Source organism: Nilaparvata lugens, chromosome 1 (assembly GCF_014356525.2).
Source record: "Nilaparvata lugens isolate BPH chromosome 1, ASM1435652v1, whole genome shotgun sequence".
Classification (NCBI taxonomy): domain Eukaryota; kingdom Metazoa; phylum Arthropoda; class Insecta; order Hemiptera; family Delphacidae; genus Nilaparvata; species Nilaparvata lugens.
In genome coordinates, this window is record NC_052504.1 from 41,278,050 (window position 1) to 41,291,940 (window position 13,891).

The 13,891-nt window shown below is 39.1% G+C and overlaps 2 protein-coding genes across 2 annotated transcripts in view; one reads left to right on the top strand and one right to left on the bottom strand.

Annotated features, from left to right (window-relative positions):
- The first annotated feature begins 1,017 nt into the window (after positions 1-1,017).
- Positions 1,018-13,891, top strand: part of LOC111058132 — a 23,057-nt gene continuing 10,183 nt past the window's right edge. The window contains exons 1-3 of the mRNA XM_039426574.1: positions 1,018-1,094; positions 8,391-8,591; positions 10,158-10,799. Of these exons, the coding sequence (XP_039282508.1) occupies positions 8,420-8,591; positions 10,158-10,799 (814 nt within the window). The 5' untranslated portion in view covers positions 1,018-1,094; positions 8,391-8,419. The remainder of the gene's footprint in view (positions 1,095-8,390; positions 8,592-10,157; positions 10,800-13,891) is intronic.
- On the bottom strand, positions 8,591-10,097 carry LOC120352645 (protein ALP1-like). Its single transcript, XM_039434117.1, has one exon. It carries the CDS (start codon positions 9,998-10,000, stop codon positions 9,065-9,067), a length of 936 nt encoding a protein of 311 aa, XP_039290051.1. The 5' UTR covers positions 10,001-10,097; the 3' UTR covers positions 8,591-9,064.

Below are 13,891 nucleotides of genomic sequence, written 5' to 3' on the forward strand. Positions count from 1 at the left end.
ATATAACTTGAAGGAATGGGTATAACTAAACACCGGAATTGAACAAGATAGTTTTTTAAGTGGTGTTTAATGATAATTCACAGTAATAAACTTACTTGTAGACCACTGATGAGTTAATTTGTTTTATTAATTAGCATATTTTAATTTTAGAATTATATTTTTTTAAGTTTAGACACAGAAACAGAGACAGAAGTTGTGCAGGAGCCACATCCAATTGAGGTGCTGAAGAAGATGTCAGTGTACCAACTACAAGCAATAGTGTTGTCGCACTGGAAGCGGAGGTATATCTCTTGGAAAAAGAACTATAAGAACACAAAAGAACAAAAACTGTCCAGCAAAGACTCACCTACTCTATGATTTGTGATAGTGATAAACTAGTATTAACCCACACAGTTTTACCTCACAAATCAGTTTTCAATATTATATTCTGCAGTTGTGCACAGCTAGTGAGATAGCTTATTTTCTAGGGTGGAAGGTCATAATGATCCCGCATTGTGACCAGCTTCTGATGGCAATGATGAAGATGAAAAGAAATCCAACTCATAAGGAGTTGGCTTTTCAATTTCAGATAGGTGAAACAACGGTAGCAAATATAACTACTTGGTTTCATGTACTGCATAAAACCATTTTTGTGTGGGGTTGATGAAAAATATTGTACCTTCCCTATTTAAAAATAGGTCATGCCTTCCAAATTATTTTTCGGATATCACATCCTGTAGAATAATTATTGACTGCACAGAAGTGTATGCTGCAGAACCAGCTTTAATGATTGGAAAACAATCAATTTATAGCACTTACAAGCATAGATACACTCTTAAAGGGCTTGTCGGGGTTGCTCCTAAGGCTGGACGCACACCGGATACGGCGCGGCACGGCACGGCGCGGCGTTTTGCCGTAAGGCGCCGCATGCGATGTGGTTTGTATTGCTATCAATGGAGGTGCCGCACACTGCATCGTGCACGGCATGGCGTGGCGAGGCGGCGCCGCAAGGCGCCTTGTACTGCCTTGTCAAGTTTCGTCTTTCGGGCAAGAGGCTTAATGCAAAGCGTTCTGCGCATGCGCGAGAATCGTAGTTGAGAGGCAGTGGTAGTGTGGTGTAGCAGTTGTTTGTCTGTCAAACATTATGGCAAGCCAGGAGGATGATGTTGATGCCGTTACTAGTGTGGATGTTGACAGGTTGTTGTTTTATGTACAAAACAACCCACCAATTTACAATGCATCGTTAAAGGAACACCATTGTTTAATCGACAGAGGCTGGCTCAAACAGCAATCTGGTTTGTGGACTGTATCATTAATTACATCGAGAACTTTTGAGTTATCTGGCGTCGGGTGGCAAGTTGAACAATTAAAATGGCTAAGTGCACAATAACATAGGCCTACCTTCATGTCCAAATCCTCCTTGCTTCCAGGATCCCGGGTCCAGATCACGATACGAGACGAGACGACACTTGTAATAAATCACAATAAATCAATAAATCACTTTGCAAAATCGACATTACGAGAAGTGAGCTGTTCGGTTGGCTGGCAAACGGCAACTGGCCACACTTATGCTTTGCGCATCACCGTATAATTGCCCCCTCCACCACACAACGCCAGACAAGAAAGGGAAGCATTCATAATGTCCGAACATTCCACCCACCTTGGAAGAACTTCCAATAACAAAAAACAAAAAAAACACCTATAACGAACCCTACTAGGGAGACTAGGGAAAAAAAGGAAAATATCTTCACTCCTCAGGGGCCCTTGAGGAGACTTAAAAAAGGAGTAGGAGGCCCACGGAAAGGAGAGGATGGGACGAGAAATAAATGACTATATACAACTAATAGAATAACAACTATAGAATAAAAACAAGAAACAAAGCAACTTGGGAACCTTTCCCACACATAAAACGAGACACAAAAAAACTAACCACTAAAACTTATTGAAGTTCCCTTCAATAAGGCCTAATCTTCATCAATAGGGAGGAGACATACCCTATTGACAGACTGGTGAGACTTCCTTTTGCAGTCTGTACCTCCACCACTCTCACAATTCTCACAGAGTGAGATAAGAGTTATGAAAGCAGCTTGACGCGTCTCGTTTCGGCTCCTCAAAACTATTGTCGTTTCAGTCGGTTTTTCTCATTGAATCAGCGTGATTCTTTCATATATAGTGTGTGAAAGTGTTATCAAGTTCATCACCGAATCTTGTTGCGATCCACCTCATATATCTTGCGCAATTGAGAAATTTTCAATCAAAGTAACATGTTTCCATCGCCAAAAGCTCTACGAAGCGGTTCTAAGGCGCAGGCTTCGATTGATAAGGCTGCTGCAGGAGATAAGCGCCCAGCCGTGCCAGTAAATCAACGGTCGAATTCGGCCCCCTCTGCCTCTTCGTCCAAAGGTGGAAGCGATACGGCGATGGGGGGAGGAGCGGCTCGAGAGAAATTCTCGGCATTCCTCTCCGATGACGAGTTCCTGACCAGGCTAGCAGATAAAGTTGCCGATAATCTATTCGATCGACTGGCAGATACCATCTCCGCGCGCTTTATCCAAGCATTTGAACCGCGACTGTCGGCGTTGGAGGCGAGAGTGGAGTCTCTTGCGGCTGAGGTTGTCGCCGTTCGCGAGGACGCGAGGGCCCGTCAGGTGCTGCTCGAAAACAAGATCGATGACCAGGAGCAGTACCAGCGGCGCAACAATGTGCGAATTTTTGGCGTGGAGGAGGTGAGGGGTGAGGACGTGACAGCCATCGTGACTGAAATATGCCACGACAGGCTCAACGTGAATATAGACCCTGCACTGATTGACCGATGCCATCGCTCCGGCCGTGTTGTCGATCCAAGGCCCGGCGAGCCGCGACCTAGGCCGCGTCCGATACTGGTAAAGTTTATCAGTTATCGGACAAAACGTGCCGTTCTCTCCGTGCGGCGGCAGCTGAAGGGGTCCTCGATCACCATCCGTGAGGACCTCACTCGGAAGCGGAACAGCTTCTATCGCGAGGTGGCTGCTCGTGTGGGCCAAGCAAACGCCTGGACTGTTGATGGTACGGTAAAGTGGAAGGAGGGGGATAGAATTATGTTTCGGAGAAATTTCTGATAAATTTAGTGGAAGCTGAACTATGAAATTGAATTTAGAAATCATAGTATCTATGTTTCTGTGAAAGACTTATCATTGGTTTATTATTATTTGATTCATTTTCCATTTTTCACAAATTTTTTAAAATTTTTTATTTATTACTTTTCTTTGTTCTCCTTATTAATTTTATATTTTTCTGAAATTTTAAATTATCGAGTAAAAATTTGTTCTGTCTTATATAAGACAGAACACATTTACAAGACGGAACACAGTTTATCAGATCAAAGTTGGGTTTGTTCGCCATAATGAAATACTTGTTTGCCATAATACTGTACGATTTAATGATTGATAATTATTTTTCTAAAACACAAGAATAGGTAGATAGTAATCTGTCTACAATTTTCTTACAACTTAGATGATATACTCTTATAGCCTAAAATAATTACAGATTCTATCTGATTTATCTTTCATGTGGTTTATCTTCCACTATTATTCATTACTTTTCTGCTCTCACTTATCAATATATTATTGGACCTCTCTCCTTTTCTCCTTCTCTCTCTCTTCTACTCTCTCACACTACATTTTCATATTTCTTCTGCTCCCAATCTATTCTATTTACCTGAGGATTGTCGTGATTGCTCTTATCTGTTATCTGTAATAGTGGACTCGGTTCACACTATCTTTTATTCCATTTGACTCTCGCATTGATTGACATCCTACAGTCTTCTAGTTTACTGTGTATCTAATCTTGAACTGAAATACTTTTGATCTGTCATTCGTTTTCTCTTTCACAATAATTATTATCACAAAAACCGAATTAGAGCCTCAATTTTATCTTTTAGGAGCCGAACAGCTCAAGCCTGTAGCTAGCGTTCCGACTCATTGCTTACTGCTGTACATTACTTTGTTTTTTATCTCTATTTCTATATTTCTTCTATCATTTCCTTCTTTGTGTGTGTGTGTGTCAGTATGAATGTGGTAAGTGTCTTTTTTGTAGCTTCTCATTGTTTCGCCGATTCACCCCCCTCTTCTGCCTTGCTGCTTCGTCGCAGCCACCTTGTCTATACAGCAGGATGACGGCGCGGCCGCGCTGAGTGTCGGCGATTCCCTCAAGCGGGCATTCTCTCCTTTCCCGGATCAACTTAAGATCGCTCATGTTAATGCGCAATCCCTTCTCTGTCATATAGATGAATTTAGGCACACTTTCGAGAGCAAAGATTGTGACATCATTCTTGTATCCGAGACCTGGCTGAAACCGGCAATCCCTAATCGACTTGTTGCACTCGAGGATTATGTGCTCATTCGGAATGACCGGCTACACAAGAATGGGGGAGGGGTTGCCGCGTTTGTCAAGCGTTCTCTGCTGCCTGTTCATAAGTTTTCCTCTGATACCTCCCGTGCAGCTAGACCTGAATACATGTTTATTGAGGTTAAGTGTAATGGAGTTAAAATGTTAATAGCAGTTTGCTACAGGCCGCCTCATATTGGGTATATGTCAGAATTTGAGGAAGCACTACTTGAGCTGATGGTGCCCTATGAACATGTGGCTATCATGGGTGACTTCAATACTGACTTACTTGGACCTGATACTCATGACAAAATACAACTGCCACTATGTTTTTTGCTTGATCTTAGCTTTTGCTTGATCTGACACATTGCTTGATCTTATTGCAGTTGCCGATGTGAGAGCAGCTGTGTGCCATGGGCAGATCCCCTTTCCAGGCCTCTCTGCACATGATATGATATTCCTAGTTTATAATATGAGGAGGCCTAAACCTAAACCAAAAATAATCACTTATAGAGATAACAAGAATATAAACTACCACAATTTGTTCAATGATGCAATTAACCTTGACTGGTTACAGATATTCCAAACTAACAATGTTAATGTTATGTTGGACATTCTTAACCACAATATAGTTTCTCTTTTTGAAAAACATGTTCCTTTAAAAAATCGCAGAGTAACCAGAGATCCTGCTCCATGGCTCACAGATGAGATACGCCAGCTAATGAGGGATCGAGATTATTGGTGCAAAATTGCAAGAGCTTCAAAAAGCCCCAATGATTTCAATCATTATAAGCGTTTGAGGAACTCTTGCAAGCAAACAATTAGAAATGCGAAAGCTACATTCTATCGTAACTTGATCTCCTCAAAGCGATCATCAACTTCATCTCTTTGGCGTGCTCTGAGGGAGATTGGGGCTGGCAAGGAGAGGCAGGTACCGACTGTAGCTCACTCACTAGATGATCTCAATGACTTCTTCACTGACATCCCTGTGGGTTTGGGCCAAGCTCGTGCTCACTTTGACTCTCTGCCTGATTTTCATCCCAATGAGGACTTCTACTTCTCCAATGTCACGGAGCAAGAGGTCTTCTTGGCTGTTCATCGAGTGAAGAGTAATGCTGTTGGTGCAGACGGTATCCCAATTAAGTTCATCAAAATTATCCTTCCTCTTATCCTCCCATTTCTCACCCATTTGATCAATACCTCACTTTTAACATCCATTTTTCCTAATGACTGGAAGCTATCTATAGTGATTCCCTTGAACAAGATCCCTAACCCTCTCTCTCCATCCGATTACAGGCCTATAAGCTTATTGTCCGTTTTGTCCAAGGTTCTGGAAATTATCGTTCACTCCCAATCAAGCTCATTTATCCATGGTTCTGGATTGATTGGTGACTTTCAATCGGGGTTCCGTAGTGGTCATAGCACCACCTCTGCACTCCTGAGAGTCACTGACGACATTCGTAGGGCTATGGATGGTAGAGAGCTAACAGTTCTAGTCCTAATAGATTTTAGTAAGGCATTCGATAGCATTTTCCATCCCACTTTACTCTATAAACTCAGAAACTTAGGTTTTTCCAACTCCACTGTGGCATGGGTGAGGTCCTATCTTCAGGGTCGGTGTCAGTGTGTGAGAGTTGGGGATGCCTCTTCACGGTGGCGTGAAGTGAACAGAGGAGTTCCTCAGGGTTCGGTATTGGGTCCTCTGCTGTTCAGCATTTACATAAATGACGTGACAAGCACTCTACTCACGACCAGACATCACCTGTATGCCGACGACTTGCAAGTATACCGGCACTGCAAGAAAAATGACTTCGACGTCACAGTTGATGAAGTCAATGCTGACTTGACTCGTTTGGTACAATGGACTGAGAATAATGGACTGAAAATTAACGAAACTAAATCAAAATCAATAGTCATAGGTTATTCAAGACTTTTAAACACACTTGACATAGCTAACGGACCATTTATAAAATTGAATAACATACAATTGCAATACAGTTCTGACGTGAAAAATCTAGGACTTACAACTGCTTACGTGAGGAGGCTTCTGACGATGTAGATGATCCCAATAAATCAGTGGATTTAGTAGCCTCTAAAATAACAGCTTCATCATTCAAAAATATTGGAAGTTTTTCAAATCGGATACTGTTCCATTTCTTAGCAGTCTCTGCCACTTCTCTCTCAATTCTTCAGTCAGTTTTTACTTAAGACAAATAATAACGGAATCGACCAGTCATTAACTGCATGACCAATTGGTTTTAGTGCTGCAATATACTCAGCTAAATGAGTGATGAATTTTCGTAGCGAGTCTGGTTGCTTATTACTGCTGGCATATCAAAAATTGCTTGCAAGTATGCGTCAGTCAGATTGTAAGAGTCATTGTAGCGATTCAATAATAATTTCCATGCCTCAGCATAATGATCATTGTCAATGGGACCACAGAAATGACTGACAGTGCATCGCCTCTCAGTACAGACCGAAGATACATATGTTTTTGTATGTCAGCAATTTGACCATTATTATGAACCGTGGCTTCGAATAAATCTTTAAATTGACTCCAAATTTTCAAATCGCCGTCAAAAGTCATTAAAGGAAGCTTAGGTAGGGCAACTGGCGAGATATTTCCAGTTGTAGGTGGAGAAGCTACATTGGAAGAACTAATATTCAAATTTGTTTGAGTGGATGGTAAGGTTTCGAGAATAGCCTTGACATTGAAAAAAGTGTCATCAAATTGGCTCATCAAATTTTCAAGGTCACTTGTTTCCAATCGAGGATTTTGTTTGTTATAGTAGCTCTGCATCTTATCTATTATGTCATTGAACTCCACCTGGTGGTGATCGATATGCTCACCCATAACTTTCAATAAATTCTTCATTTTTTTATTTTTCGGATCTTTTTCGACAGCTTCGGCAATTTCATTAATCTGTTTTATTTTACGAATTAATGCATCTCTTTGAAATGTCAAATCTTCGATAACACCCATAGTGAGGCGATAACAGTGAGCGCTCGTCAAGAGAGTTAGACAAAGAACCAAACAAGAATAAGAGGGAAAACACGAGAGCAGGCGACACAATGGAACGAACAATGGCTGGCTTATCTAATCATACAAGCCAAGCCAGCATTTCAACTTATGCTCGGTAGAAATGATCGGTTACAAGGCTAATAATACCGTATCGATACTCTTGGAACAAACAATATCTGCTATTAATAACGAAGTAACGACAATAATCAATGCAAATAACTGCAAGTATCCTTTGAAAAAAGTAACAGTTCCAGTTACTGTTACAGCTAGACGACGTATAAGTCTTTCTCTACTTATCGACACGAACTTGCCAGTCCAGCATTGTGGCGCCAATGCAACAATCTTACGCAATAATACTACGACACAATTATTTACGAAAATATTACTTGTTCTACTCAATTTCCAACTTAAATTGAGCCCAAATTTCTTAAGAATACCACAATTAAAGCGTATATTCATCTACGACGACAAAAACAAGCCATATACACAGAACAAACCAAGAATAAAATAGGCAAAAAAAACGACAAACCTATTAGACAATATTTCAAACTTAAGTCCTATTCAAATTCGATGAACAAAGCAATTCCGGACGGTTGGACCAATGTTTAATCGACAGAGGCTGGCTCAAACAGCAATCTGGTTTGTGGACTGTATCATTAATTACATCGAGAACTTTTGAGTTGTCTGGCGTCGGGTGGCAAGTTGAACAATTAAAATGGCTAAGTGCACAATAACATAGGCCTACCTTCATGTCCAAATCCTCCTTGCTTCCAGGATCCGGGTCCAGATCACAATACGAGACGAGACAACACTTGTAATAAATCACAATAAATCAATAAATCACTTTGCAAATCGACATTACGAGAAGTGAGCTGTTCGGTTGGCTGGCAAACGGCAACTGGCCACACTTATGCCAGACCCGCCGGGCGAGGAAGGTCCATACGTAGTTGGGGGGTTTGTCTCCTAGTCCGCTGTAGAACCGGTATTGGCAAGGCCACTCATGGTTAGATTCTATTCTCTCTGGGTGTAGCAGTTGTTTGTCTGTCAAACATTATGGCAAGCCAGGAGGATGATGTTGATGCAGTTACTAGTGTGGATGTTGACAGGTTGTTGTTTTATGTACAAAACAACCCACCAATTTACAATGCATCGTTAAAGGAACACCATAATGTGGACGTCATCTCAAAAATTTGGAACGACATTGGCAAAGAGCTGAGTGTACCAGGTAAGTGTTGTTATACTGTTATATGCCTGTCTTTAGTACTATCTGTTGTGCGAGTATTTTAATTTACATCTGTGTTACCTCACAGTAAGATAGTTCAACAACGAAATAAGCTAAGAATTTTCCCCACTAACTATCCCTGTAGGTTTTATGCTAGGCCTAATATTAGCACTATTGTTGCATAGGCCAAAAATGGCTACAAGAAACTTCTGTCAGTCTGTCTGTCTCTTTGTCCTACGATAATGGCTAAACGCGTTGACCGAATTTTATATTTTGTTGCATGTATGTTCCTTATACCTAAGCGGATCGATGTAGATACTGTATAAGACTTTTACATTGACCGATGTTGATGAAACTTACTGTATATTGTAAGGCATTAAGAATAAAATAACAGCAACATTAATCCGTTCAGAAATAGCCATACTTTATTTGACATATCTTCTATACATAATATAGTCCATAACAAATCATGTTGTTTATACAAAAGCCATTTTGTCTTGCCATGGTACTGAACCTTCAGTGTTGAAGTATTCTTTAAAGTTCTCTCTGATGTTGTAGGCAGCTTTAGCTGCTCTTGCCCTCGAAGTCTCTTGTTTATTGTCACACTCAACTTCAATGTTCATCATTTCGTCATACACCTGACTCATAGTACCCTCTTTTACTCTAATTACATTGTGGAGAACGCAACACGCTAACACAATGATTTTTGTCTTATCTGGATGAGTTAACATAGCCAATTCGAAAACACGAAATTTCTTCGCCATCATACCGAAAGCACATTCAACAATTCTACGTGCTCTAGATTGTCTATAGTTGTATATCCTTCGTTCTCGTGTCAAAGAATTCTTGTTGAAGGGGGTCATCATGTGTCTGCTGAGGGCATAGGCTTCATCCGCAACAAAGACATAGGGAAAATTAGTTGTCTTTGTCTTAAATAAAGTTTTGGGCTTTGGTAAGTTCAGTTTTTTATCGTTAAATAAACGACCAAATGTTGAAGAATAAAATACACCTCCATCACTGTGTTTCCCAGCTTCTCCAACATCGACTGCTACAAATTTACCTTCCGCGTCAACAACAGCTTGTAGAATAATAGAGTGGTATGATTTGTAATTAAAGAATAATGAGCCACTATTCCATGGGGCTTCAATGCGTACGTGCTTGCCATCAATAGCACCGCAACAATTTGGAAAATTCCATAGCTCTTCAAACCTCACTGATATTTCCTTCCACTTTTCTGGTGATGGATCGGTCATTAGGAACATTGGAGACATTACGGACCAAATGGCAGTACATGTTTCTGCTACAATCTTTCCTGCAGTAGTAGCGCCAACTCGATGGTTGAAATGTATATACTGGAAGCGATCACCGGTTGCAAGAAATCTGTAAAAAAGGACAAGATAATAGAGTTGCATACAAGTTGAATTGGGGCGACTTTATCTTCTTTTTCCCACAATTAAATATTACAAATAATATTGTTAAGATGAGGACTTAATTTGTTTTAGTATAAAAAATAAGTTTGTCAATTTTATTTTATTTTATGCTCTTTTGTAACTTTTGGTTTCTTTTTAGGTAACATATGCAAGAAAAAGTGGACCAATCTACGTGGCTCATACGTTAGATACGTAAAGGAGTTGAAAAAGACACCCAGTGGTTCCAAGCAACTAAAGAAAAAGTGGCACTTATTTGATGCTATGAGCTTCCTCCAACCTTGGATTGGTACTACGCGGAAAATGACAGGTAGTTTAGATGACTCTTTGAAAAATAACACCGATGTGACCCAAGACATTTTAAATGAACTACAAGAAGAGGGAGAAGTTGAAGTCGCTCCTAAACCACTTATTGAAAATCAAAACAACTTTAACCCCTCAAAAAAACAAAGAAGAACTACAGCAGATATAGTGGCTGCACCAATGGTGGAATACCTAAAAACTGTCACAGAAAAACGTAAAGCTGGAGAGGAAAAATCTGATAGTGCAATGTTAACATTTTTTAAAAGTTTAGTTTCTGAAGCCGAAACGCTTTCTCCAAAAAGACAACGCCTCTTCAAATCGTCGGTCATGGCAAAATTGCATAGCCTGTTGGATGATCAAGATAGTGAGCAGAGTTGCTACACTCCGTCCCCTGCTTCAGTGGCTTCGTCCTCAAGCTCAACGTTGAACCATCAGTTCTTTCCTCTGATTAACCAGTTGCATGACGTCAACTGTAATGATGGTACAACTAACGGTCAACAATATCATCAATTTCCATGATTGACCACGAATATTTTGTATTGTTTTCTCAATAAAAATAGCATTTGTAACGATTGAAAACTTACTACCCGAGGTTGTTATTACTACTACCTACTACTTACTACCACAGGTTATTTTATACATTTTAAGTAATTATTCGATTTTTAGGGGATACTACATGAACGAATTATAGGTCAATAAAAATAATCTTACCTTAATGTGATCAGTAGTCGTTCTTCTGGAGTTATGCTCAGCCTATAGTTGGTGTTTTGTTTTTGGATGGATGGAGAAATTAATCCAAGAATGAAATCAAACGTTGCCGGTTTCATACGACAATAATTATAAAACTTTTCCGGATCTGCTCTTAGCTCTGCAATAAACAGTTTTATGTTACGTTTTTCATTGATAGGATGCACCCAGATTTGTCTCTTGGGGGAATCATCTATTGACTTAAGGAAGTACCACAACGCTATTACAGTCGCCTCTTCTTCTTCTGCGTTCATTTTCACGTGTCACAGACTGAAAACTGATTTCACGAAATATGTATCAATCTATAAAACACACGAGTTCACTTGTCTGAATTCTTCAATCCACTGAGCGTCTCCTCAAATTGCTTTGCCGTACCGTGCCGCGCCACATGCTGCTCTTAACCATCGGGCGCGGCGCGGCAAGGCAAAACGTCTTGCCGCGCCGTGCCATGCCACGCCGTATCTGGTGTGCGGCCGGCCTAACCTGTGTATTGACACCTTGAAAGGCAGAAATCCCATTATTCACTTAAAGATAGTGACAAAATATATTTACCGGAAGAGCTCAATATATCAAAATTGTGGTTGATGTATCAAGACTTAAATCTGAATAATATTGTATCATATGACACATTCAGGACAAATTCAATACAGGCTTTAATTTCTCATTTGGGTACCCACGTAAAGATACTTGTAGTACTTGTGACTCTAATAAGTCCGAAAGAGCTGCCTATGAACAATCCATTGCTACTGCAACTGAAGGGGATAAAGTTTCGATTCAAAATGACTTAGATAGATTAGGAATAGACGATAAACTTCATTTAAGTAAAAGTGAAAACTTTTATCAATTGAAATCAATGTACAAAAAGAAAGCAAGAAAGAGTCATGACATGGAAGCCATTACTATGATTTTCAAAAAAATTTACATACTCCCAATATTACTACAAAGGATGTGTACTACAAACAACAATTAGATTTTATTTGTTCAATATTCATATCCTATCAGATCAAACATCAGTATTTTATACTTATGACGAATCAGTTGCTAAAAAGGGAGCTGATGATGTGTGCTCCATGATTGAACATTTTGTTTCTACTATTCTGCCTACAACTGTTTGTAAACTGGTAATATTCTGCGATAGTTGTGCCGGGCAGAATAAGAACTACACGGTAATACACTATCTACATTATTTGAATTGATGTATGCAAAAACGTTCTAAGTCAATTTTTTTCCGGTTTTGAGTTAATAAGCCAGTGCAGTTTCTATTATCCCTAGCTTGCAAATAAATTTGCAAAAGTTAAGGCCGTCCGGCTTGCAAATATACTGGGATTCTGACCACAGCTCTAGCTCAGTGATAGATGCATGAATACTCTCAATAATGAAACACCATGGGTTTCAGCAACTGATAATTAACAATCCTTACCGCTGCTCTCTTGAATATATTGAAGATTATCAATAAGGAAATCAAAAAGATAGTCAGTGACTGATTATCAGTAACCATACATTCAATCAAGAGTAATGAAAATCAACTATTATTCTTCTAATTGAGTTTCAAAATGCTCATCATGAATACAGGTGTACACTAATTTATCCTTTCGAAATTCCTTGTGACTTACTACGCCACTTCTAGAAGTTCTCTGGATCCTTATATGATATATTGTAGACTTATTATTATAAATATCAGTGAAGATTTGCTGGCTGAATAATATGAATATCATCAAAGGATGATAAGTAATAGTTGCTCTGAATAAGATCAATCTTAATTAATTCACTAACTGTATATGTTGTAGAATAAAAATGCTTGGTACCAAGACAGCTCAAACTGTATATCACGAGATGAATCAGAAAAATGGATAAAAACTTCTAATATTTTGTATGCTGACAAAAAACATAAATATATTCCCATGAAATAATATAAATATAAAATCTGTTAGGAATACTATTCCATATAACTAAATTATTTAATGTCTCACTAATTATTACAGGAATTGTTAGCATTCACAATATTGTGAGCTATAAAATATATTATATTCACTAATACTGATATGTGAAACTTTAGGACGAATCAGAATTTGACAAATTGGAACCTGTTAAGTCTATAGGTTCAATAGAATATACTTCAATAAATAATTAATAATCAGTAAAATAATCATTTAAAATCTCAGGGTATGTGGATTCCTATGGGAATGCTATGGGTATATGGGATTCCTATGTGGGTATGTGGAGGTTGTGAAAAGTAAAGTTCACAGATAACCTGTAGAGACCAGGGAGGAACTGATTCTCAGAATTCAAGTGCCGTTCAAAGTAATGAAGACAATGAAGTGAGACGGGCAACTCGAAGCTTGATGAAACGCAGCAGAAGTTGCATAAAAAGAAATGGAGGCTATTTTGAATTTCTGTAAGCAGTGAGCATGATGTAACTTGTAACTCTTTCCAACGATACCCGAATGAAATTAAAATTCGACCAGTAGTTTTCGAGTTATTGAGTATTTAATGACCGGAGGTAGGCATATTCTGAAAATACCGAACATCTATATATCTCGAAAACTAAGGTCGATAGGAAAAATGTTTACTGAACATTTTTTGTCAGAAATTTTGTGAAGAATCTATGGTCAACGGCTGTTACAACCTTGGTGGGACACCCTGTATAGTTAGGAGAGTAGTAGAATATAGATATTATGTAGTTTACAATGTTACCACGTAGTTAGCATTTCTATGCTACAATTTCACCAAGTGGTTGGCATATGACTGTATTATTGAAGCAATTATTTGAATAAACATGATACGAGTAGATGTCTAAAAAAATAAGGTAATGAAGTAGGTTAGGCT

Excerpts from the sequence above, each read along its gene's own strand:
- LOC120352645 (XM_039434117.1), bottom strand. The coding sequence starts at position 10,000 with ATGCAACTCTATTATCTTGTCCTTTTTTACAGATTTCTTGCAACCGGT.